This window comes from Ochotona princeps, chromosome 7 (genome assembly GCF_030435755.1).
Source record: "Ochotona princeps isolate mOchPri1 chromosome 7, mOchPri1.hap1, whole genome shotgun sequence".
NCBI classification, from domain to species: Eukaryota; Metazoa; Chordata; class Mammalia; order Lagomorpha; family Ochotonidae; genus Ochotona; species Ochotona princeps.
The window spans coordinates 12,489,244-12,515,522 of NC_080838.1; the positions used below are offsets into that span (position 1 = coordinate 12,489,244).

A 26,279-nucleotide genomic window follows, 5' to 3' on the forward strand; every position below is an offset into this window, starting at 1 on the left:
GGATGTGAGCAGGTGTTTGGTGGAGGTCATTCATTTATTTTATCTTTTTTTAATAAAAGATTCTTTTTATTGGAAAGGCAGATTTACAGAGAGAAGGAGAGACAGAATCATCTTCCATCCATCAGTTCATTCTCCAGGTAGCTGCAACACAATATCCCACACGGGTGCAGGATCCCAAGGACTTGAGCCATCTTCCTCTGCTTTCCCGGGCCATAAGCAGGGAGCTGAATCAGGGGAAGTGGAATAAACGGGACACAATCTGGCACATATATGGGATGCTGGTGCTTGCAGGTGAAGGATTAGCCAGTTGAGCCATTGAGCCAACCCCATTTTATTCATTTTAAAGCTATCATTGAATGTCTTAATGATAGGAATAATTATGTTTTCATTTGTCCTTTCTGTGTGATTTGGCTGCTGATACTGCTTATCAAGTGTGTTCTTTCATGTTGTAGGACACACAGGCTATATACTTAAGATAGCAGCTGATTTCAAAATCTTGAGGTCTAATTCCCCAAACAGATCCGTCATTATTATTAAGAACTCCAGGTCTACCAAAGTCTGACCAGATATAACTGTTCCCGGCTTTAGAAGATTGGAAAAACATTAAATCCATGATGTCATTTGTTTTCTATCATTTGCCTTTTTCTCCTGGGAGGAGCGTGCCCTTCCTCTTCAGAATCCATTTCATCAGGAGTTCTGTTGGCTGGATTGGAGTGATCTTGCTTCAGTTTTAATTTAGCCCTCCTCCTCCCTTCTCCCCTCTTTCCAAAGTAAAAACTCATGCTTTAAGCGTGCAGAACTGCATTTCATGAAGAGGATGGGACTTCACAAGAAAGGCCTTTAAGAGTCACGCTTGTTTAAGTTCCTGCGATGTCCTAGGCAATGTTTAGAAATCAAGTCTGGTGAATTTAAAGCTTCAGTGAGCAGAAAACTTGCATCTAGCCCGACACCTTGTAAGCTTGGTTTCAGCTCAGGGTCACTTAAAACAACCTATTTATAAACCCACGGGGGGAAAAAAGGGTTGGGTTTTCAATAGCGGGAACTGCTGACCCTGAAACTGCCCGGAGCTGAGTGGGGTGCCTTGATGATGTGGACAGTTGGCCTTCACAGCGTAACAGATGAGAGCCGCGAGGGCTCTGCAGGTCATGGGGTCTTCGAATGCTTTCAGAACAAATCAATAACCAGTACAATAAAGCAGTTGTGTGAAATTACCACTTTATTCAAACTCCTGGGGTCCTCACCTGTTGAGTTGTGACTCAAGCTTCTGATGAAAGAAGTGTGTGAGAGGCTCATCCAAGTTCAATGTCATCAAACACCGTACTTTCTTTTTCATGCTGTTCACCTCACCTGGCACCCTTTTCCTCAAGATCAAATCACTCATGATTTTATTTTAATTGGACCTGTTTTCATTGCATTAAATCTGGCATGCATAGTCCCTACAGAAGCATAAAGGCTACGCTGTTGTGTGTATGGACTGCTTGCAAGGTGAGGGCCACAGAGCCAAGGTTAAGATGTCCAGCTCTGTGGTCAGAAAAACTTGAACTAAAATCCTGGTTCCACACTTAGAAACTGTGGGACTTTTAGAATAAGTCATTTCACCTTTTCAAAAACTGTGCTTCCACTAACACAAACAATAATCATACAGTTTATCATGTGGAGTTGTTATGAGAGTTAAATAAGATAATGCACTCCATATGGTGCCCAGCGCAGACACAACATTCAATAAATGTAGCTATTATTGTAAATATACCCTCCAACATTTGAACATTCATGTTTGCCTTTAGAAATAAGGAAATGGCTTAAGATACTCTAGATCTTCTTCTCTTTTTGTGATATTTCCTGAGTGCTGGGAATTTAGAAAAACTGTAACAAATAAAATATACATTTCACTCTTAGTCCCGTCATTCAGAAATAAGCACTGCCATGCTGATGTGACTTCTTCTCTAGTGATTAGGTAGATTTGCTTAGGGAGGCTGCCATTCTACTTGTCTGTTCAGTGAATACAGTGCCTGCCCATATTGTATTCCTACTACGTGCCTAGCACTGTGCATTGTTGAAGTCAACCTCTCCTCTATAATATATTGTGCAAATGTTTTTATGACCAGCTGAAGAAAGAGCTGCTCAATGCTTGCAGCTTCCTCAGGATTGTTGGAGCGTTCCATTAAGTCTTTTACAACTTTCCTGGATGAGTGAGCACACAGGAATTAAATGTGTAATGCATAAGCAAAAAATTGAACAGAAAGAACTGCTAAGATAAAGAACACTGGGGAAAAGTAACAGCAAGAAACTGGACAAGAGTCAGGGCGCTGGGCTCTGAGGTCTTGGGTCTGCCTTGCATGGAGCTTTCGCTGTTAGGGCGCACTGCCTGCCTAGCCTGGTTCCTGAAGGCCATGGAGTAGATACTTCCCCAAAGTCTGAAATCCCCTGGCTCTGGACTGCTGCCAGGACTGTTAAAGTTGGAGCAGTGCCAGGTAGGGGCTGCAGGTTGTGAAGTGGCCAGAGAGCATGTTGATCCCTCCTCGTGGCCTGTAGAGAATGACTTCTGGGCATTTAGATTAGCACATCATGTTAGTGAACTGAAAAGGACTAAAGAGTCAGGCTGAAAAGGATAAAAACCTAACAGCAGAGTGTTCCTCTTGGAACAGAGACAGGGAGAGATGACCACGGGAGGTAGAGCTAAAATCTCTGTCAACTGCCAATTGTGGTACAGGGAAGAACTATAGAAACCATGCAGGAATGTTACCTATGTCTCCTTCTTTTTCTGCCCCAATTAACTTTAACCTTATCATTCCATTTTCCACGAACTTTTGGGAGTGCCCTGGTGTAGTTCCCTTTGGCAACTTGTAGCTCCTGTAAAAATTTTACGTGCCCAGGTCACCAACACAAAACTTCAACCTTCTCAGGTTTTTCGTCACTAACTAGAACAAGGCCAGGGGCTGGTGGGACAGCAGCCCCAAAGACAACACACACAGCTTCCTCCCAAGTTTTCCAAGGCTCCCTCTCCATTTGAGACCTTGGGTCCGTGTGCTGTCTTTTCCTTTTTTTTTTTTCTTCCAGAAGCTGCTTCCAGAGTGAGCTTCTGTTCTTGGATTGGCTCAGCTCTTCTCCTAGGTCAATAGATCTGAGGACACTTCTGAAATGGAATCTGCCCCACAGCACTGCTCTGGGGATGCCAGAAGCTCCCTGCCTCATGACCTTTACCACCTGGTTTCCTGGGCATGGTTATTTTGGCAGCACCTGTCAAGGTCTCATGGGACTCTGACCTTAGGCCCCACAAGGTGACTGCCTCTGTGGCAGCTGCGTTGGAGGAGGTGGCAGGGGAATGTTCTCGATTCTGTGAGAAAACAAATGGAAACCTCTCAGCTCCAAGGGATGTGAACAGCCAGGGACCGAAGTTGTGTGTTCCCCGTGCCAACCCTTGTCCAGCAACGAAAGGCTTTTTAAGAGTAGCACTTTGCTACAACTGAGTTTAAGAGGCTAAGATCGTTCCTGCTGGGGTTGGGAGGGGGGAATCTCACACTTTGGGGGATGCAGGATCTCTTGTGGTATTGTTTTCAGAAAGCCACGGTGGGGTGCTATAGCGACAGGATCTCACCATTAACTTTTAATTTCTTTGCTTTTGTTGGTCACTTCACATTATTTAAAAGTATCTTTTGGCTAGTGGATAATGCTTTTGGATTGCATTCAAAATGCATAAACAGCTGTAGTAAAACTTGCTCCCTTGGACAGGCACTCTGCACAGACGGGCCAGGTGCTGCGGTGGATTAGCAAACTAGCCCTTAACCTTTGAGACCTGGGGTTCAAATCCTGCTTAGGTCACCCCCAGAAGATGAGATGTCAGCCTTGTTTTGGTTGGGAATTCATTCCAATCACTTAGGTGCTCGTTTTCTCAGAACACACAACTCCCCAGATGATTTGGCCCAAATCTACACAATTGGCAGATTCTACTTGAGGGAGGGCCAGTCCTGAAATAGCATGGTGCAACAGGTCAACGCTGAAGTACATTGGCAGAGATGAATGGGAGAGTTACTAGCCTAGGAGCACCTGCCAGCTCCAAGTCTGCCTCGGGCCAACAAAATGATTTCCTCACTTTTTGAAGCACTAAATTTGGTAGTGACGGGAAGAAGAAAGTTGCTCGCAATTTTTACAGGTATCCTGTGTGTGCAACTGGCATTTCAAAGTTTGCATTCTTTCACTGCAGACGTTAGAATCCAGAGCTTGATTTTCCAGCCACGTTTGGAAACGTTGGTTTCCTCTTGCCCAGAATACTTGATGAGGGTTAGACCTTGGTTTTGCTCCTCCTTTGCATTCTTCATAGATAATTTTTCTCAGACCACTTCTTCTGGGGTGGGGGGGTCTCCACATCTCTGACAATGAATCAGGAATACCCGGGAGACATTATTTTCTACCTACTTAATTACCTAGGAGCAGCATTTTGAAAATTGAAATTATGTTTGCAAAACGTAACCAATTCTCTGGATGACAATAATTGGTTACATGTGAAGTATTTGTGTTGTGAGAAGAATTAACTGGTTACCTCTCTTGACCTCCAGTTAGTAATTATGTCAGTGAGCCGAGTGCTGGGTTCCTAATGCGTTCTCTGAAGACATTAGGGGAGATGGGATGACTTGAATGTTAGGAGGATTCCTCCAAAACCAGCATCTGGTGGCATGTGACGTCTTCAGTTGTGAGCATGACACGGTAATGAACTCCTAACCCACGTAAATCCCATTTTTTTAAATTTAGGGGTTGACCCCCTTGCTTGGAGAACAGTAAGGGAATGCTGCTCAGGGGCCAGCTCCCGGTGCAGGGAGTAGAGGGTGCATGAGTGATTTGGGTGTACAGCAAAGGCATTTTCCTGAACTGCACAGTGGCCAGCTCATTCTTCTTGCTTCTTTGTCAGGTTCATCAGCACCAGGACCGGGGAGAGACATTTCAGTGCCAGCTGTGCCCTTTCACTTCCTCCCGCCACTTCAGCCTGAAACTGCACATGCGTTGCCATCAGCACTTCCTGAGGACAGAGGCCAAGGTGAAGGAGGAGATCCCAGACCCAGATGTCAAGGGACCTTCCCACCTCAGTGACAGTGCCTGCCTGGGGCAGCAAAGGGAAGGAGGAGGGACAGAGCTAGTGGGGGCCTTGATGACGTCTAACACTCCCGAGAGGACTAGCCAGGGTGGGGCTGGCATCTCGCCTTTGCTGGTGAAGGAGGAACCCAAGGAAGATAACGGCCTGCCCACCTCCTTTAGCCTGAATTCTGCCGACAGGCCCGCCAACCACACAAAGCTGAAAGACCCGTCCGAGTATGTGGCCAACAGTGCGTCAGCATTGTTCAGCCAGGACATCTCTGTTAAGATGGCGTCTGATTTTCTCATGAAGCTGTCAGGTACTTGAATAGGGTTGCATTCATTCTCTCTCTTTCTCTTTCAATTTCTTTCTCTCTTTCCCTGCCAGTGTGTGCTCCTCTGCAACATGAGCTGGTAGGACTAGATCGGTTTTTAGGTCCCTTTGTTTCTAATAGTCTGCACTTTCCTAAGCTTTCTGTTGTCTGTTTTTTTTTTTTCTCCTTTATTATTATTGTTGTTATTGTTATATTGTGCAATGCTTTGGAAGCAGGGATTTTTTTACTTAGGTCTCAAGACAGTAAGAATTTTTTTTTTTTTGTCTGTTTTATCCTCTGGGTTCTCACTATGGGGGGAGGTCCACATGGTGAGCCAGGTTTGTGTCACTTGCTTTCTGTGGCTTTTGACCTTTGACCTCAGAGCCCTTTATAACTGGTCTTTTTTGCTCCGAGTTCTTTAAAGTACTTGTGCATGGAGTACTTCGTTTTACGTTACTCAAGTCATTTATACTGTTTTTCACTTGAAAGATTGTTTAACAGCGTGTACACAGAGGCGACTACTAGAAATCACAAAGTGAAAATTTGAGCAAATGATAAATATTATCTTTGTGAAATTTTTTTTTAAGATTCTCTTTTTTTGGTGGAAACATTTTCTTATTGTGGTAAAATGTACCTTATGTAAAATTCACCATTTTAACTAATTTTAGGTGTGTGATTCAGAAAAACACTAAGCTCATTCAGTGCTGTGCCACTGTGACCACAGCCCACCGCCAAAACTTCATCTTCCCCAACCGAAACTGTAACCAGTAACAACACACCTCTCTCCACACCCTGGTCCCATTAACCTCTGTTAGCTACTTCCTGTCTTTACGAATTTGATTTCTCCAAATGCTTCATGTAAAGTGGAATTTGAAAATTGTATTAAATTCTTTAGTGATTTCCCTGTCAGGCCCTTTGGAAGGAAGCTGAAGAAACGTACTCTCATTAATTATGCCTGACGCTTCTCTTGGTTTTACCTTTTTTTTTTTTCAGCGTCTTTTAAGTTGTGTTGTTGAACGGGATGTAGAGGTGTCAGGGGCGCTGTTTCTCCTGCCTGTTAGACCAAGACTGGTGTGGGATTGTGCTGCTACTCATTATGCTTTCAAAAGTATGATTTTAAATTTTAAAGGCGATCTGGAGGGTGGGGAAAGGTCGGTGGAGAATTGGTTCTGTCTTTTCAATGAAGATGGCAGTCCCCAAGATGATTTCCAAATGCCATTTCAGCTCTTTGGAGATTGACAATACCCTTTAAATGGAGAATAATTGGTCACCGCCTTCCTTTAAATGGACTGTGAGTCACATTTCACTAAATGTCATTGCCAGGTGAATTAGAGGTTCACTTCCACTCTGAAGTCCTTCTTCTTGGGGACACATCAGTGCGTCTTTGGGGATGTCCCCCTCACCGCAGGCCGTTGCCCCTCAGCAGCGGGAGGACCCTGGCTGGGGGAGACAGAGTGTGGAAAGTGAAGTGTCTCGCCAGAGGAATGGAGAAGGGCGAGAGTGGGCAAGGCACAGGGGCGGCGAGGAAGGCCTGCTGGCAGCAGCCAGGCGGCCGGGGGCGTAGTGCTGCCCACTTCCGCCTGAAAGAACACGGGGTGGGAAGGCTCCATGCCTCCCCCTCCTCCCTGCTGCCTTTCTCTCTCCCAGGCCACTCTCAGGAAAATGGGATTTTAAAAGCCGTGAATTTTGTATTCAAGTCATTGGAGAACATCAACAGAAATGCATGTTTCCAGGTTTCCTTTAGGATTTTACCTCTGTGAGATCTGACGATCTTGTCTGGATGGTGTGGCCTGCCAGAGTGAGAGCAAAAGAGGTTCCTCCGAGCTTTTCTAGGCCACCCCAAGGAAAGAAATGCTAGGGTCTTCAAAAAGCTCATGAAAAATGTGTCTTATGAAAAAAGCTGGTAAACTTGCTAAATGCCCACAACAGCCAGGAGTAGGTCAGGCCAAAGCCAGGATCCTAGAACCGAACCTGTGTCTGCCACACTGGTGGCAAGGAGCCAAGACCTGCTACCTCCCAGGGCCCATGTTAGCTGGGTTGGAAGTAGAGGCGTGAAGAGCGTGAGCCAGGCACCCTAATATGGGTTATGTGCACCCCAAGCAGCATCCTATGTGCTGTGTCAAACATTCGCACCTAAATTTAGCATTTAATTTCATTTTCCATGACCTTCTTGTCTCTCGCTCATTTTCCCTTCACATTGCTCAAAATGAGCTACCTTTGCTTAACAAACATGGGCCAACTAAGAGGACAGCCAACTCCTTCGCCTCTTCATTTCATGATTGCAGGGGTTTTTGTTTTGTTTTGTTTTTGTTGTAATCTGGAGCAAGGTGAGGGGAGACAAGGGACGGTTTTGGCTTTGGGTGAAGCACTGGGTCTGCCACATTACGTCTTTGGGGCTCAACTCCTGACGCCTCCTTCAGGATTCTGGCTGCCATGAGCTCCAGCCCCACCTCTGTCAGCTTTCAGCTGTTTTGAACTAGCACGGCTCGCAGCAGAGCCACAAAGGGAGAAGCAGCCACTTCCTAGGTTGGGGTGAAGGACCCTGCACCTGCACAGAAGCCTCCTATAGTGGTCTTCTGCCACCCTCCCCCACTGGGCTAACTATTGATAAGGAATTGTTTTCCATTTGGCAGTCTGAGTATTTACTGGATGATCAATCAGCAAGAGAAAACAGATAACAAATGCGCACTATTTATGCAAAAGGCCCAAGCAGCTATTTTATGGTGGCTTACTAGAGGTCCTGAAACCTGACTTGTATGCACTGTTACCTAGCAACCTGTTATAAAGTCACCGGGGGAGTGAGATGCATCAGTAATTTTTTTGTGTGTGCATATTTGGATGTAAATGTAAACTTGGTGACTGTGGCAATGCAGCCCATGGGAGGAAAGGATATGTTCAAAGGAAAGGAATACATTTTCTGGAAGGATTTTTTTTTTTATTATTATCATTATGACTTCACTAACTCTGGTTGGCCAGGCCCTACAATTGATAGCTGCTTGCACAGTGGTGCTCTACCTGGATGTGTCTGCAGATTTGATTCAGGGACAAAAAGGCCAAATCCCGCAGGGAGCTGCGGCTTAGTTTCCAGCTCTTCCCGTCCTCAGATGCGGTGCAGTGGTGGCTAGCTTTGGGCTTCATCGCTGGGCGTCATAAGGGCACCATTGTTCTCGTACTGAATTTGTCCACTGGGCTCTGTCCGTGCACCTGCCGGTACTATAGGGTGCAGCTGTTTGGGGGCATCGGGTCTGTGGGTCTCTGTGCCAGCAGATCACTGTCTGCAGAGCTGAAGCACAGTGACAAATTCAAGTGTGCAGACACCTACTTGTTTCCAAAAGGGAGAGAGAAAACACTTGGTGCTTTCTTGCCTGATTAGGAAGGGTAGTCATTCTTGCTCCTTTAACTAAAACCAAGCATAAAGCATAGGACCCAATGGGATTCAAGTTCATTGGATGTGATGTTGTTTCTCACGGGCGCTGGGGGCTGGCATTTGGTGCAGCAGTTTCAGAACACCTGTAACCTGTGTCTGAGTGCCTAGGATCCAGTCTGGACTGCTTTGGGTTCCAAGGAGGCAGCAGGTGATCGCTCAAAACATTGGGTCTCTGCCATTCAATCAGGAAACCAGGATGGAGTTCAGGTTCCTAGCTGAGGGCTGGCCAACACCCAGCTGTTACAGGCATTTGGGGAGTGACTTCTCTCCCTCTTCTTCCCTCCCCCAGCCCCTTCAAATAAATTAGCATTATTTTAAAGTTTGCCTCTAAATCCTCCTTCCATCTGTTTGAAGATTTTCCAGTATTCAGAATTTTTCAAAACATTCTTGAAAAATGGAATTAAAAGATAATTTCCTTGCAGACATTTTCTAAATCCATGCATAGTTTTTTGAAATCTAAAATGCATTTTCCAAGATTTTTTTTGAAGTGCCCCCCTACGTGTGACTGGGAAGCAAGATCCCTCCTCCGAGCGACCCACTATCCTTCAGCCTGGGACTCTGCTTCGCTCACCTGGGTCCTCCCACTTTCTTTCTTTCTTTAAAGATTTGTTTATTTTTATTGGAAAGTCAGATACATAGGAAAAGAAACAGAGAGAAAGATTGTCTGTCTGCTAATTCACTCCCTTAGCGGCCACAACGACCAGAGCTGAGCCAATCTGAAGCCAGGAGCCAGGAGCTTCCTCCGGGTCTCCCATGTGGGTGCAGGGTCCCAAGGCTTCGGGCCGTTCTCTTTTGCTTTCCCAGGCCACAAGCAGGGAGCTGTATGGGAAGCAGGGATGCCAGGATTAGAACTGGCACTGATATGGGATCCTGATGGTGCGTGCAAGGCGAGGACTTTAGCAGCTAGATTACTGCACAGAGCCCATCCTCCCACTTTCCTAGGTCCTTCCTCACACTGAGGCTTCCCCAGGCTTAGAATACTGTGTGATTCCAAAGCAAGTGTAGGGCAATCTCAGCTGCTGGCTTCTTGGGCTGATAGAGAGAAGGCTTTTGCAGATTTCACCCAGGGCAGCTATCTTAGCCCTGGTCTGCGCATTGAGTTTTTCAGGAAACTAGAAGACAAGTGCAAATCGGGACAAGCCATCCAGTGATCATATGATGTAGGGGCATTGCAAGGGAGAAGAGTTCACCCGACCGTGCCCAGCGGAAGTTCCTACTGATTATGTGCAGGGTCTCTCGAAGCCAGTGGCAGTTCTTAACCCGGGCTACCTGGTACCCCTAGCTGAGCTTTTTTTAGAAATGCCAGTGTCCCAAAACAATGATGTACTAATTAGTCTGGTTTATACTCTGAACACTGATGTTTTCTTTCACATTCCTAAATGAATCTAAGTTGTAGCCAGGACTGAGAGTTACTGATGTGCGGTATAAACTTGGTACCTGGTACCTTTTTTTTTTTTCTCACTATAGCTTTGATTTTGTTTGTATTTTAGCACACTTCACTTACTTTCTGTCACAGACAGCAGAGAAGAGCAAGGTGGTGTGACAAGGGCCTGAGGCATTTCCCCATAGGTCAAGGTTGACTCTAAAGAGAAGCCTGGGTGAGTCATGTATGCTCAGTGTGGTGTTTTCCTCAGGAGGCCTTCACAACAGTTAAGAGGTCTCAGGAATCAGTCTGGAACCTCCAGCAACTGGGACTGGCATTGGAGGTCTGATTCCAAGTTGCCCATGAGAGCCACGCCTCACCCTGCTTTTTTGCAAACTGTGCTTTTCAAGCTACAACATTTAATTCTAACTCCCCAAATTATAACCAAGCAGTTGATGGAAACTTGGCACTTCACTTGTTGGCTGGGAATAATCTTTTTGTCCCTGGTTTTCCAAAATAAAAGATATAAGTCATTTCAACTATTTTTAATTTGGAAACTGGCGAAACTTTTTGTACTGTCTCCCACATTACATTAATTTCATAAAATTTGAGACCAAAATAATTTTAACTAGGAGAGATGGGCTTTTTAAAGCAGCAACTTGCTTTTAGCTTTTCAGAGACAGTTTGTGAGCAAGCGGGTACAAGTTTCTGACGGCTGAGTCATTCAACTCTGACAGCAGAGGTTCCTTTGCATACGTGAAGAGTCATTGGTTATTGTGTTCGTGTCATAGGTTACAGTTAGCCATCATTCCTTAATTCTGCAACTCCCATCTATTTCACACATCTGTAGATACATTGCAAAGGGACCTCACAAAAGCTCACAGCAAACAGAATTCAAAGATGGGTTTATTTTGGTACAAAATGCTTTTGAAATCCATGCAGATGGTCATCAAAAAGTTCATTGGGTATTATAAAAAAGCAAATAACAAACACAACAAAACCACTTGTGCATGGATTCGGCATTTCTTTTTTTGCACCAAAACAGACTTATCTCTGATTTTCATTTTTCTGAAGACCTTTTGGGGTGCCCTCATAGTTGATCTTGTCTTACTCCTGTTGGGGCTACTGGAGAAGGAGGTGAGGAGGCCCACTAACTGAAGGCATCCTCATTGTCCAGTGGCTCTGCTTGGCTTTTGGTCCCAGCATGCTAATCAAGGAGACTTATTTCATGTAACTTCCATCCTTGTGCCAGCTCTTCCTGAGACTCCAAGGCCAACAACCAGGAGCTGTCCTGCTCCGCATGACACTTTTTGCCATTCTCCTTATTTTTGATGACTACCTCTTGCCTGTGGGTTGGAATAAAAAAGGCTGAAAGTTGTATCTGAATGCCACATCCTTCTTTGCTTGCTGGATGCAATGTACCCTATTCTAGAATGGCCACCAGAAAGGTTTGTTTGTTTGTTCTGAAGACAGAAAGATTTCTCTCTTCATCCACTGGTTCACTCTCCAAATGCCCGCAATAGCCAGGTCTGGGTTCAGGCTAAATACAAGAGCCAGCAACTCCACCTGGGTCTTGCTTGTGACACACAGGGATTCAAGTACTTGGGGTATCTATTACCTGCTGCTTCCTGGCTTACCAATGATCAGGAAGCTAGGATTGAAAGAGGAGCCAGGACTTGAACCTGGCACTTTGGTATGGGATGTAGAAGTCCCAATCTTTATGTTTTTTTAAAAAAAAATATGTTTATTTATTTTTATTGGAAAGGCAGATATACAGAGAGGAGGAAAGACAGAGAGGAAGGTCTTCCATCTGATGGTTCACTTCCTAAGCGGCTGCAGCGGCTGGGGCTGAGCCAATCCGAAGCCAGGGGCCAGGAGCCTCCTTCGGGTCTCCCACGCAGGTACATGGTCCCAATGCTTTGGGCCATCCTTAACTGCTTTCCCAGGCCACAAGCAGAGAGCTGGATGGGAAAGCAGGGCTGCTGGAATCAGAACCGGCACCCATATGGGATCTCATTGTATTCAAGGTGAGGACTTTAGCCATTAGGCTATCTGCTGGGCCCCCAATCTTTATCTTAACCACTACTGCACTTGCCCGCTCTGAGAATAGTTTTGTATTTTAGTTGACCTTTGGGTAAAATGAATCCAAGTCTATCATGTCTGTAACACCAAAGCCAGGTTGTTCTCTTCCCTGTCAAGGAAGCTTTTCTCCTATCTACTACTGCTGTTGTTATTGTTACTGCGTCTACTAATGTTATTATTATTGGAGCTGTAACTAATGAGAAGTGCTTACAGGGAGCCAGGCACTGTGCCAGCTGCTTCATGGGAGCTCTCATTTAACCTTCCCTGTAGCCCTGGAGGGTCACTAGCATGAAACCTATTTCCTAGATGAGCTAGCTGAGTCTTTAAGGTCTCAGCTACAAGGGACAGAGCCCTGCCTAACTGTCAAGGCTTGGCTCATTAGCTTTCGCCTGTTGTTGTTTTCTCCCTTCTTCTCAGTTGCATGCACTGTCTTCTGACCTCTGTCTGCCTCACTGCTTATTTTCCTTGGCTTCAAATCATGGCAGCATTTATAAGGCATGTGCTTTCAGACATGGGTCTGGTTCCAGTTGAGGGTCTTCAACGTGCGTGCAGAAGCCATCCCCGCCCATGCAGCCTCCAGTCTGCTCTTGGGCGGCTTGTGCCTCTGGCCCCCTTCCTCACGCCCTTTCCGCCTCGGCACCTTACCACACGAGCAATTCCCAGTAACTCTGCCTCCAATGCCTCTGCCATCAGGTCATTCCCCGGTGCAGCTGGCTGCTTTCTGCTAAGTAACCATCCTCACCGCTTCTTCCTCACCCTCCTTTCTCTGCTTTCTCTCTGCTGCCCTGTGGGGATGTGGTCATTTGAGCTGTGGGATTCTGTAGCAGAAGCTCTCCCCATGGGAGGAGTTGAGTCCTGGTGGAAAACAATGGGCACTCTGGGAAAACCTATGGCCACTCCATGGCCTGCCACCACCCAGAGTTGTTCACTGGGCAAAAAAAAAAAAAAAAAAAAAAAAAAAAAAAAAAAAAAAATCATTGGCACAATGATTTCTAAAGCAGACAGCCAGAAGATGAATGTGTGACATGGGCAGCTGGCAGTGAGAATAGCTGCCATTTGGGACAGGTGGTCCCTGACTTCCTGAAAGAGAACTGGAAATAGTCTCCAGTTTGTAGGTTTTCATTCTTTTGGTCTCCATGCATACTACTCCATGGCGACTCACACATTTTGTTCGTTGGATGTGTTAATAGGAGTTTAACCTGCAGTCTTCTTTGCACAGTAACTCGAACCTGATGGGTTTTTAAGAAAGTAGGAGTTGTCCTTCCTGCTTTGGACAGGGGAAATAGCCTGTCTGGGAAGCGGGTTACTGTGGATGGCTACTTTCACTCATGCCATGTGGGTTTTGGTTCATGGAGAAAAGCCGCCTTTATTTTCAAGTTCTGGAAGCAACGCTTCCTGTTGTTGCCCTTGACCTTCTGCAGAGGTGATCCCCTCCCCTGCGTTGATGCTGTGTCTGTGATGCTCGCTGTCACCCAGGAACTTTGCAGTTAGGGTTTAGGAACATGGATCCTGAAGTGCGGCCAAGGACTGGGTCAGGTGGGGATTAATGAGAAATGTGAGAAGGCCACGATTTCACTAAACACGAATTATAAAGCCATGTAAAGGCAAATGATTGAGCAAGATTTAAAAAATGTTTAGCTGATATTTTTTTCAATACCCCACTTACATATACTATGCTTAACATTTAAAAGTAATACTTCACTGTTATGTTTGCTTAAAACATGGTGTTATGATCTCAGAAGGCAATTTCTTTTTCTCATCCACAGTACAGCAAGTGCATAAAATGTCCCAGGTCCCCTGCCCACCTGTTTGTACATCCCTGCCTACTCCATACCAGGGCATCAGTGCTGCTGTTAGCATCAGCTTGTGTTCTGGGGTGACAGGCCCTGACTCCGGATTCAGCATTAACTAGCTTTTGGTTAGTTTGAAAAAGGCGATCATTCTCTGAGCCTGTGTTTTCTTATTGTAAACTAAGGGAGTAGCAAACAGCAGCAGTTTTCATTTTGTTTGCTCTTCAAACATTGACTCTGTTTTTGGCAACAAAATCTCCAGTGCAGTCTCAGCACATATAAAATACATAGACATATTTTGATGTAGCTCTCAATCCGCTCACTTATTTTTGAAGATTGAGTTATTGATTTATTTTGCAAGTGAGAATGGTGGAGAGGGAGGGAGAGACACAGAGAGGAAAATTTCCGATTCTGTGGTTCATTGCCCAGATGACCACAGCAGCCAGACCAGGGATAGGCTGAAGGCAGAAAACCGGGAGCTTCTTTCGGATCTCCCTGTTGTGTAGCAAGGGCCCAAACACTTAGGCCATTTCTTCTGCTTTCCCAGGGAGGTAGATAGGGAGTGGAGCAGCCGGGATGTGAATGAGTGCTCATGAAATGTCGGCATCGCAGGCAACAGCTTAAATCGCTATGCCCCGGTGCTTACAGTTATTTATTGAAAAAGGCGAGCAATTAGAGGAAAAGTTGTTGTTTGATGAACATCATTGTGTTCATTGCTGGTGTTATGGGGTATGGTCTTTACAGCAGTGTTACCATTTAGTGTATAGTATTTCTAAATTTGTTTTTTTTGCTAATTGTAATTCCAGGAAACGCTGTTGCTCACAGAGAAGATGTGGCAAATGGGAACAGATTTTTAACAAGCCACCCGTATCATCTCAGGATCCTTTAACTTATTCTGATGTTTGAAGGAGGAGAATAGTAACAATACAGAGTTTCTGCCTCAAAACTGATGGCACTGAGCAACTCTCCTCACTTCTTGTGACACGTGGCAGACCAGAAGCATGCAAGACTCAGCTCGTGCACCAAAGCCACCCGTAACTTCCTATCAGCTACTTGGTGATGACTCCATTAGCTGGTAGAAAGTGGGAAACGTGTCTTATCCCTCTGGATGTCAGAGTTGCTAACTGTGTGTAAATTAGGCCTGATGCCGGAGGGCTGTGGTGAGATCAGTTCATCCAGGTGAACCCTTAGTATTTCCTGGCCTGGGTTACACAGTCAGTAGATGACAGCTCCAGATACTTTTTATTGGAAAGGCAGATTTACAGAGAGAGAAGGAGAGACAGAGAGAAACATCTTCCATCTGCTGGTTCACTCCTCAAATGACCACAATGGCTGGAGTTGAGCTGTTCTGAAGACAGGAGCCAGGAGTGTCTCCCAGGTCTCCCACAAGGGAGCTCAGAAACTTGAGCCATCCTCCTCTGCTTTCCCAGTCCATAAACAGGGAGCTGGGTGGCAAACAAAGCAGCCAGGACATGAACCATCGCCCATATGGGCTGCTGATGCATGCATAAGATTAGCCTGTTTTGTTTTGTTTTTGTTTCTTTGCTTATTTTAAGATCATCTGTCTGTTGGTTCACGTCCCCAAATGGCCACAACAGCCAGAGCTGAGCTGATCTGAAGACAGGAGCCAGAAGCCAGACCTCCCATGTGGGAGTTACAAGGACTTGAACCATTCTCTGATGCTTTTCCAGGCCACAAGCAGGGTTCTAGATGGGAAGTGGATCAGCTGGGACACAAACCAGTGCCTTTATGGGACGCTGGCACCTGGAGGTAGAGGATTAGCCAAATGAGCTATTGCTCTGGCCCCTAGGATTAGCCTATCGAGCTACCATATCAGCCCCACCCCCCCGTCCCCAGATATTTACTTACTCCCAGAAGTGTCTGTCTGCCAGCTGCAGTTGGAAGCTGCACGCAGGCAGATACATTTGCACTGCCCTCGTGTTTAACTTAAGGCAGTTATGTCCAGGAGACAACTGTCACAACTGAGATGTGCTGCTAACCTCTGGGATGTAAAGGCAGGACATGCAGCTAGACATCTACAATGTGCTGGACTGCCCGTGCCCCACCCCAGCCAGGCAAAATGGCATTCCTTCTGAAGTTGAGAAATCTTGATTTAAAGCATACATATAGACTTCAGTTACACCACAATGGCATGGTTTTATGTGGACATCAAACACAGGCTTGCATGAGACGCCCTTGCAAAGCAAGTACTTCCTCCTTCAATTCGTGTTACTGGAACTGGCACTCTCCTATGAAAGCAGCAGAAATGTATTTTCTGAGCTCTCCAAAGCTGAATTCACTTATCAATGTGAGTGAATATTTTAGTGGTCTCTGGTGAGCTGACATTTTAAACATGACAGGTAAGGATGCCATTTAACAATACATTTTAATTCAGGCATCGTTTTTAAACGCTCGAAATTTGGAGCAAATGTTCATTGGAATCCCCGAAGCCTATCCTAGGGTTCGTTGGGAAGCTACTTGAAAACCATGGATTGGCTGGGTGGTCCCTTTCCAGGTCTGAGAGCCTTACTCTGGTTTAGGGTGAAGTCATGAATAAAATTCTCAGTGGCCTTGTTTTTCATGGGGGCAGTTCAGCATTCATAAAATTGCCAGACTCCAAACTGAAAGAGGCTTCTGTCTTCGTATTCATGCCACAGAAAGGTGTCGTTTTCCTTCACAAGGGGAATGCAGTGGGACAGAAGCCTTCATGCTGCAGTCTGATCTTGCCCTTTCATGCCTGTAGTCACATCTTCCTAACATTCCATCCCACCAGGAAGCACCCCTTCCTCACTGGGAGCCCCAATGCTGAGTTGGCTTCATGTCATTTACTCTGCAAAGCTTGAGGTTGACTTGCTTAGGTAAAAAAAAAATTCAGGGAGTTCTGGAGAGAAATGGAAAGGACTTGGATGCTTTTTTTCAGCTGGCAGCTGTACAGGCTAATGTCACTGCATGTTAGTGCTGTGATTGGGAAAGGGGGGTGTCAGTCTGTTAACATCCTTGAGACCTCAGTTTTCCCCTCCTGTAGAGTGAAGGTGGCAATAGACCTATCTCCCAGGGTGAAATGAAGATTCAAGTCTCCCTGTGCAACCAATGAAACGTGTTACTCAAACAAATCATTGGCTTCCAGGAAGTTTTGTTTCCAAAAGGGAGTGGAGGGTAGATGCAATCGCTACATGAACTGATGACACCTTGCTGGAAGGATGAACTTCTTTTCCAGATTATTCATAATACCTGACTATGAGAATTGGAAACTTGGAATCATTTCATCTGAGTGGTTTCTCATTCCTTTTCCATTCTCCCCTGTGTCTTGAAACCTTTGTAAACTCTCAAAAGAAAGAAGCAAGTCTGTTGTCTTTAAATGGCATTCCAGGTCCATCCAGTTTATTAACTCACAGATATACATAATTTATAATCAGAGTGGCTTGGTTCCCTCGAGGGAGCCCATGGACTTTGTAACAAACAGGTTTTTGATTGGTGGGACTTCTGCACTGCATTACCATGTGCAGTATCTGGAAACTTTAGGAGACATAAACAGAAGTCAAGGCAGGTGCTGTGCAAGCACATCCCGAGTTGGGTTCCATATGTGCACACATCTTTTTGTGTTAGTGGTAGGAACGAAGTGAAGACTGTGCGGTGAGTCATCCGCTGTTGCTCTTCTTAGAGCAATTTCCCCAAAGAAAAAGAACACAACTTTGATTCCACCTTTGTCTGCACATGTGGGTTTTTTCCTTAAGTAGGATAATTATGAAGCTGGCAATTATTCAGTCATATTAATTACAAAATGCAGCCTTTATGTACTATTCTTTATGTAAATATTTCTGGTAATTGAAAGAAAGGTTAGCCTTCATCATTCCTATTTTTACATTTTTTATTTAGCTCCAAATGTTTGGGAAGTTATAAGTTGAGCAAGTGAGTGTTTCCCACATGTTTTCCTATTATGTCTTTAGCTCTTGTTTACATTTTCTCAGCACATTACAATTTTATGGCTTTCTTGGTATTGTCAGAATGAAAACCAGTTATATAAGGCCTTGCAAATTTATCTAGCAACATACAGCTTGAGTATTGCTTTTTAAAAATTGCTACATTGTTCTGTTAAATGCAGGTGCTAACAATGTTAAACGTCTTTTTTAAGTCACATGTAAGTCTGTATTCTGGCTAATGCTGCAGGAAACCACTTTCAGGTTCAGAGAGCTTTTACTTAACAGTTCTCCATTCTAGAAGCTCGAGTTCGCTTTTAGGGTCTGAATAGTTTCTTATATCTTTTCTAATCTAAGCATTCTCAAAAAAGAAAGTGCACAGAAGCATTTTACGAATGCAGAGTGCATTCAATTTGAATTATTCTTTCCCGAAGAGTTGAAAGTCAGGAACTTAATAAATATACATTGTTCCACTACTCCACTGTAGCTGGCTGGGATACTCCTACCAAAAGATTTTGCACAGGGTTCTGAAAGAAACACAGAGTAAGAGTCCAAATTCCCAAGAATGGGGTGACAGGTGCAAAGGGTTAAGATATGTTTGCAAACAACAGTCTTCTTGGGGACACGGTCCCTAGCAGAGGTTGAAGTACATATTTGAAGACTGTTCTAGAGACTAGTATTATGCCCTTTGGTTCATGTTCTGCTGGCATTGTCCTCAGAGAGTTAGGTTTTTAACATTTGCTCTCAAGTTTCTAGATTTGTCTGTTGGTGATGCTGGAGTTCAAGTAAGCTATTTGTGGTCCAGAAGACTTTATCCCAACTTTTATCCCTAGTCCTGTGAGGAGACCCAGGGAACGCACTTGGTGCCACTTTGGATGGGATGTTTTGAAGTTTGTGGGTTTTGTTAACCGCAGCTAATAGTGGTTACCCCATGGGATGTCAGTGATTTGAAGCCAGCATGTTTTCATTTGTGGAATAAATGTATATTGGGCACCTACCATGTGGCAGGTCCTGACCTAGACACCGGAGTTACAACAGTGTCATAGTAAAGATCATTGCCTTGGTGGAGCCCGCCTGGAGTTGAAGAAACAGATCACAAATAATTACGTGGCAAACCTTATGTGATTGATTGGCTAGGGCAACAACAGACTATGGACTGGGTGGCTTCAACTACAGAAACGTGTTTCTCACAGTTTGGGAGATTTGAAGCCAAGATCAAGGTGTTAGCTGATTTGGTTTCTCCTGAGGCCCCTCTTCTCGGCCTGCAGCTTTCTCGCTGTGCCCACACATGGCCTTTCTTCAGTGCAGGAACATGCTCTCTCTCTCTCTCTCCCTCCTCCCCCCACCATCCTTCCCCTGTTGTGAGGAACCAGCTACAGTATAGCCCCACGTCATTTTTACCTCCTTCAGAGCCCAGCCAGAAGTATATTCATGTTGAAAGTTAAAGACTTCATGGCCCAGTGTAATGGCTCAGTGGCTAAATCCTCACCTTGCAAGCACTAGGATCCCATATGGCTGCCAGTTCATGTTCCAGCTGCCCCACCTCCCATCCATCTCTCAGCCTGTGGCCTGGGAAAGCAGTCGAGGTTGGCCCAAAGCCTTAGGACCTTGCAGCCACGTGTGAGACCCAGAAGAAGCTCCTGGCTTCGGATCAGCTCAGCTCCAGTGTTTGTGGCTACTTGGGGAGTGACCCAGCAGCTGAAGATCTTTCTCTCCATCTCTCCTCCTCTCTAACGATCTGTCTTTCCAATAAAAAGAAAACAAATATTTTAAAAAGAAAGAAAGTTTAAGACTTCAGCAGATGAATGCTGAGGAACACAATTCAACGTCTAACAATGTTTGTTATTCAGTAATAAGTGGCTTTTTTGGAGGGGGGAAGGGAGAAAATTATACAGGATAAGAGAAATTGAACATACAGTAGGAGTAAGGGCTACACTTTTGAGTACCAGGTGCAGAATAGGTTTCATTGAGGAGGTGACATTTGAACAAAAGCTTGAGAGTTAAGTTCCATTCAAATTTCATTACAACACAGGGACCGGAAGTGAAGGAGCAATATGAGGGAAGAAGGTAAGGGACCCAAGGCAGGGGTTCATGGATTTAGGTTCTAGACTTACTGCTACATCTTTCTTTAAAAAAAAAAAAAGATTATTTATCTATTTGAAGGGGTTCTAGAGAGAGGGAAGGACAGAGAAAGTGATTACTATCCATTGGTTTGTTCCCCAAGTGGCCGCAACAGCCGGGGCTGGGCCAGGCCAAAGCAGGAGCTTCATCTGGGATTCTCACATGGGTGCAGGGTCCCAAGCGTTTGGGCCGTCTTCCACTGCTTTCTCAAGCACATTATCAGGGAGCTGGATTGGAAGTGGGGCAGCCGGGATATGAACCAATGATGCCCCTATGGGACTTGCATCACAAGCTGTGGCTTTATGTGCTATGCTACAGTACCAGCCCCCATTTTTTCTGATAGTTGAAGTTCTTGTGGGTTCTAGTTTTCAAATATGAGGATACTCAAAAAGTTCATGGAAAATTAAGATAAATGTATTCTAGTGCAAAATATTTAAATCCAAGATAGTTTTTTTTCCCATAGTGCACATTTTCCATGAACATCTGTGTACCTATTGGATACATATGTTTCGAAGTTCTTTTAACCAGAACAAACATGTTTTAATTCTGTTTTCCACCAGGTTTTTGAAGTTTCCCCCTATGCTGGCCTGTGAGATTCCAAAACACGTATTATTAGAGGGACAGAAGGTAGACAGAAGGATCTGATGCTTGTATAATTTGTCTTGGAGGAGGTGGGGGAAAGGCATGAGCGACGTTTGCTTTGGGAATAGAAAGGATGTTAGGCTGACTCTAGCTAAGAGTTGTTAAGAATTCTACATAGGATGGGATCATCCTTCTCAAAAGACACACATACCTGACATAACCAAGCTAAGATGTCTACTGTGTTGACCCGGAAGGGGAGAAAAAGGCCGGTGGATATCAACGGTGGCAAGAGAAGGGTGCCGGGTCGTCTTTCTCCATCTTTCCTGGGTAGTGTGCAGCCCAGTGGAGAAGGCCTGGCACACTGGAGCCCAGCCACAGAATCTATCCCATAATAAGCAGCTCTGCCCTGACCGCACCAACTCTGCTAAAAATGGAAAAAAGACATTAGTGGAAAAACTGGTGAAATTTGAATCAAATCTGGAGTTTCGATCATGCTAATGTGCATTTCTTACTTCTGACAGATGCCCTGTGGTTGGGAGAGATGTTAATCTTAGGGAATGCTGGGTAGAAGATACATGGAAACTGAGTCATCCTGGCAACTTCTCCATAAATTTAAATATTAAAAATTTTCTTTAAAAAAATAATTAAAAGTTCAGTAAGGACTTTTGGTGGTGATGTGGGCTTTTGGATCTGGATTTAGGCCCTGTGACCAGAAATGTGGTATGACTACCTGCCCTGCTGTTTGTGGGTCAACAGTGTCGGCTGACAACGGAGCAGGAATGGAATCTCTCTTTTGGGCTTTTGTCTCTGGCAGAATCTCCATCCTCACCTCCCCACCCCACCCTACCCCAGGCTTTGCCTCTGCTTCTTGTTTTTATCCACTATTGTAAAGCAGCATAATTGCCTAAAAGCACTATTGCGTGCTTGGATTAGATGGGAAGAGTGCTGGAAAGCAAGGGAGGCAGTGGCATCCACAGGAAAGAAGACCTTGGGGAAAACCAAAGAGAAAGCAGCCAGATTCTTCAAATCCAGAAGCTTCGACAGCCTCGAAGCCCATGCTCATCAAAATGCTATGCTCATGGAGTGTGTTACATGTTTTGTGCCCAGGGCTCAGTCTGCCTGACCAGGCTGTGGTCCTTGCAACCATTGGTACAATGTGATGATGCATTCCATACTTTATTAAGTATGGGGCAGTGCAGAGGAGGCGTGGCCTTTTGCATATATATAATCCCTTTTTTCTGTTGACAGCTGCAAATCAGAAGGAGCCCCTGAATCTTAATTTTAAAGTGAAAGAGGAGCCCAAGGAAGAGGAGCCCCTAAGCACGACCTTGCCACGGCCCAGCTATGTGTTCAGCCCGGAGCCAGAAGCACCCACCCCAAACATCTCTCAGGACACGCTGAAGTCGCAGGAGGAGAAGGGGAGCGTGCTGCGGCAGGATATGTCAGTGAAAGCGGCATCTGAACTTCTCATGAAACTCTCAGGTACTTGGCTTTTTCTAAAATATTCACAGGCTGGTGATTTTGCTGGCAAGCCAACTGGATTGTTTGCTTCATGGATTATGATGAACGTAGTAACCACAGTATCTCATGATTGCAGGAAATTCAAGGAATGATCAGATTACTTGGCTTAAATTCCTGTATTGTGTGTATGAGTTTGTGTGGATCTATTAGCTGATTTATTAAATGCACCCTTCTGTTCCTGAATATTACTGCCTATTGTTGGAAATCACGGCTGCTTTCTAAGTTAGACCGTAGATTTAAATAGGTCCTCATAGCACTCCAAGTTCTTTGCCTAATTGATCAAAATAGCTATATATACGTTTTTTGGTTGAAACCTTTGCATATTTGCATGTTTATTTTATATTCTCTAAAAGCAGTCAAAAATGGTTCTCTTCATAAACAGTTGAAATGGTTCTGCAAGTAATTCCCAATTGGAGTAACAATAAGAAATTTTATAGAGAATTCAATAATGGAATATTACAATTAGGCTGTTTCTAAAATGAGTCAATACTTCTTTACTAGGATTTAAATGCGATACCTATTAAATGTAGGGAAAGTGGGCTATCATTTGGAATTCATTCATTTTGAATTGTTTTCCTGCTGTGTCTCCTCACTGTCTCATTCCCTCTACAACAGGTCAAAACAGAATTGTCTTTTAAGTTGGAAGGTGTGGCTTTTAGGAAGGAAAAGTTAGATCAATCATAATACTTGTCAAATCATATCCCATCTTCACTATGTCTTAAAGATGATTTTTAGACACTATATTTAAAATGTGAATATGAATCCAAAGTTGTTTTTAGTTTAGAATTTGCTGTGCTTGGAGGGTGAAAGCAAGAAATGCAGTGGAGAGACTCCTCCATAATCTGTAATTTCGTTGGTGATTGGGACTGGGTTTCTGGTTGACTAGCAGGTCAGAAAGGAAGACATTAACAGTGATTTACTGAGAGTCATTATATTAGAGCAGTCGAAATTCCTGTATTTGCCAGTTGGTGGGGTTAAGAATATTCTTCTTTGATGTTGATCCAAAACACACTGGAATTTCAGGGGAACATGATTTGCTACAGATGGAGTCTTGTATAATCATTGCTTCCTTATTGTAGCCCCCATTTTCCTCCACTATGCTACAGTACTGACCTCCTCGTACACAGAGGAGTGTCTAGCAAGAGCGTACTGGTTGTTGAATGTTTTCACAGATGATATTCAAGCCAGTGCATTTTGATATATTTGAACCATCCTCCTCTGTCAAAGGATCTCAGCGGTAATATTGGGTAATCTGTTTTTTTTTGTTCTCTGATCAAATCAAGGTGGTCACCCAGCCCTAATTTCTTTTTCCCAGGGCATAAGCACTCACATTACAATAGCTCAAACTCTCATCCCTTCTCCCCTTCAAACTCTCAAACTCTCCCCTTCTCATAATGAGGTTGTAGAGGGGGTAGCTCCATTTCAGAGTTTACAGTGCACCCAGTATTGCAAGTAGAGGAGGCTCAAGTGGCACCAAAATGAGATTTCAGGAAAGATGCTCTGTAAGGAAAATATTCATCTTAATCCTTTTGGATGATGTGATTTGAGACACTGAAGTATGAAATCATTTCCTAGATGATAATGAGATGCTTCAAATTTAATATTTGTGGATGGCAATGGCCCTTCGACATGTGTGTGTTAACTTCTATTGAGTTTGTGTACTGTGGAGTTCAACAATAGTTGGATGGATGGCATATTTACATATTCAAAAGGACATCTGTCGCTACTTCATGATGTGGAAACAAAAGCTTGTTTTAAGAGTGACAATTGTCTTTTGCCCTGAAAAAAAAAAGTTCCCTGCAATACTTAGTCAAAGAAATACACAGGATAGTCCCTATCCGGTTGATGTTCTGGTTTGGAGGATGTAATCCAGTGCAGTGCGATCCATTCGGGTGATGTGCCTCTTGAGCGTTGTACTACTATGCTCTAGCAGCTGGTCAGATCACCTGCCAAAGTTCTAAGTTAGTGGCATCGAAACAGATGTGTTTTCCTCCCAAAGCCATAAGGTGAAGGGTCACTTTGTGTAGGATTTATTACTACTGCTAACCACAGGTGGATCAGTGCTCTTGCAAGAAGGAAGATGTTAGGAAGATTCAGCATGCTGTCTTTCTGCAGGTTGTTAACTGTCCGAATAAGGGACCTAGAGTGAGAATGTGCTCCCCCAATGCCCGTGAAGTGATTTGGAGCTGCTTTCCACGCCCTTTAGTTGATACCCCAAGGCTTTGTTGTAGGGATTGTTCTGAGTGCCATCCCTGTTGTCTCCTGCCCTGCTCACTTTCCTTTAAGGTCTTCCATCTTGATTGGGAATAAAGTTTTTGCAATGAAGAACTGAGTGAAAGAAGTCCAGCAGTTTCCTCTCTTATCCGACAGGGAAGCCTTCTGAGACGCCCGGTGTATTCCTGGAACTGTGGATGGTGTTGAACCCCGTGCATACATTATGATAATATTTGATTTTTAAAAAACACACTTATTTGGTTTTTTTAATGCATTTTTATTTGAAAGACAGAGAGACAGAGCCAGTTAGGCAGTCATAGAGACAGAGATCTCTGGCTTAATAGTTCACTCCCCCTAAGGCCTACAACAGCCAGGGCTGGGCAGAAGTCAGGCGCTGAGACTCAAGCTGGGTCTCCCATGGGGCTTGCAGAAACTCAAGCTCATGAGTTCATCATCTGCTTCCCAGGGTGCACTTCAGCAGGAACGCTGGGTCAGAAGCAGAACTCAGATTTGAGCCAGATACTCTGATACAGAAGTCTCCAGCAGTGTCTTAGGGACTGCACCAAACATCTACCTTGATAGTGTTCAGTTTATAAGTCAGGTACAAGGAGAGATGGACTACAACAGCTAATTATAAAATAGAACACTTGTAACAATGTGCTGTGACAAATGTAATTTAGGACTTACTTATCTCTGCAATTTTCCATGTAATATTTTCAAACTGCATAACTGTGGTAACTGAAACCATGGAAAGTGAAACTGGGTATCAGTGGGGATCTACTTTTCCTTTAACCTAAGGAATAGCTCAGAGGTGAAATAGAAGGATTTTTTTTTCTCTGTTACTTTCTTGAGATTAGAAGCTATGTCATACAGTTTAGATCTTTCACTGGACTAGTATGAGGAAATTAGTCAACAGTTTGGGCTGCTTCATTTCCAATTTTAAACTAATTTTTAAAAAATGCATGGTGTGGGCTTGGCAGTGTGGCCTAGTGGCTAAGGTCCTCGCCTTGATCCCATATGGCCGCTGGTTCTAATCCCGGCAGCTCCACTTCCTCTCTATCTCTCCTCCTCTCAGTATATCTGACTTTGTAATAAAAAAATAAAATAAATCTTTAAAAAAAAATGCATGGTGTATGATCCAGTCAGATTTCACATGAAATTTTTCCAAGTGGAAAGACCTCTGAAGGTACACTGATTTACAAATTGATGTTTATGTTCTACAGGAAGAGCACAAATGATATCAAGATTAGGGGAAACTTTTATTAACTGTGCTTGGGAAAACTGAGTTTTCATCCTTCCTATGGTTCCAGTTCTATTTCTGATTGTTAATTGGAAAGTTGAGTGTCTGAGAGCCCGGCCAAGTTAACTGATTACTATAGAGAAAGCAGCCCACTCTCTGAGTAAGCCCCTGCTTGTCTGTGACTACCTGTTGCTATGTAACACCAGGCAGCCCAAATCATCAGACATCTCTGCTAAGCTGAGAACTGCCAAGGATAATTCCTGGAGTTTGAATTTCAGGAGGCCAGAATCTCAAAGTTGAGTATAGAGGATGTAAGACAGTAGACAGAGTAAGATAGTCATGTGCCTTTGAAGTCTGTTTTTACGGTATCTGATCACTTTGCAGAAACTATGGGATAGATGTCACGGATGTTATATTGCATCAGAGGAGTGGCTGTACTGGGCTTCCAGAGCGTTGGTTAGACCCAGAGAGTTAAGAGAGAAATGCAGGGTTGGAAGTTGGCTTAGTGGTTGAGTATCTGGTTGGTTGGAGTGCCTGGGCTTGAGTCCTCATTCTGACTTCTGAATCCAGCTTCCTGTTAATACAGATCAAGGGTAGCCATGGGGGTGGCTCAAGTATTTGAGTTGCTGCAACCCAGGTGAAAG

The 26,279-nt window shown here is 44.4% G+C and overlaps 1 protein-coding gene across 6 annotated transcripts in view; it reads left to right on the forward strand.

The window, feature by feature from the left end:
- ZNF827 (zinc finger protein 827) overlaps positions 1-26,279 on the forward strand; it is a 172,670-nt gene that overhangs the window by 45,614 nt on the left and 100,777 nt on the right. For all 6 annotated transcript variants that reach the window (XM_058666793.1, XM_058666794.1, XM_058666797.1 and 3 more), the window contains exons 4-5: positions 4,904-5,384; positions 21,909-22,142. In XM_058666793.1, the coding sequence (XP_058522776.1) occupies positions 4,904-5,384; positions 21,909-22,142 (715 nt within the window). The remainder of the gene's footprint in view (positions 1-4,903; positions 5,385-21,908; positions 22,143-26,279) is intronic.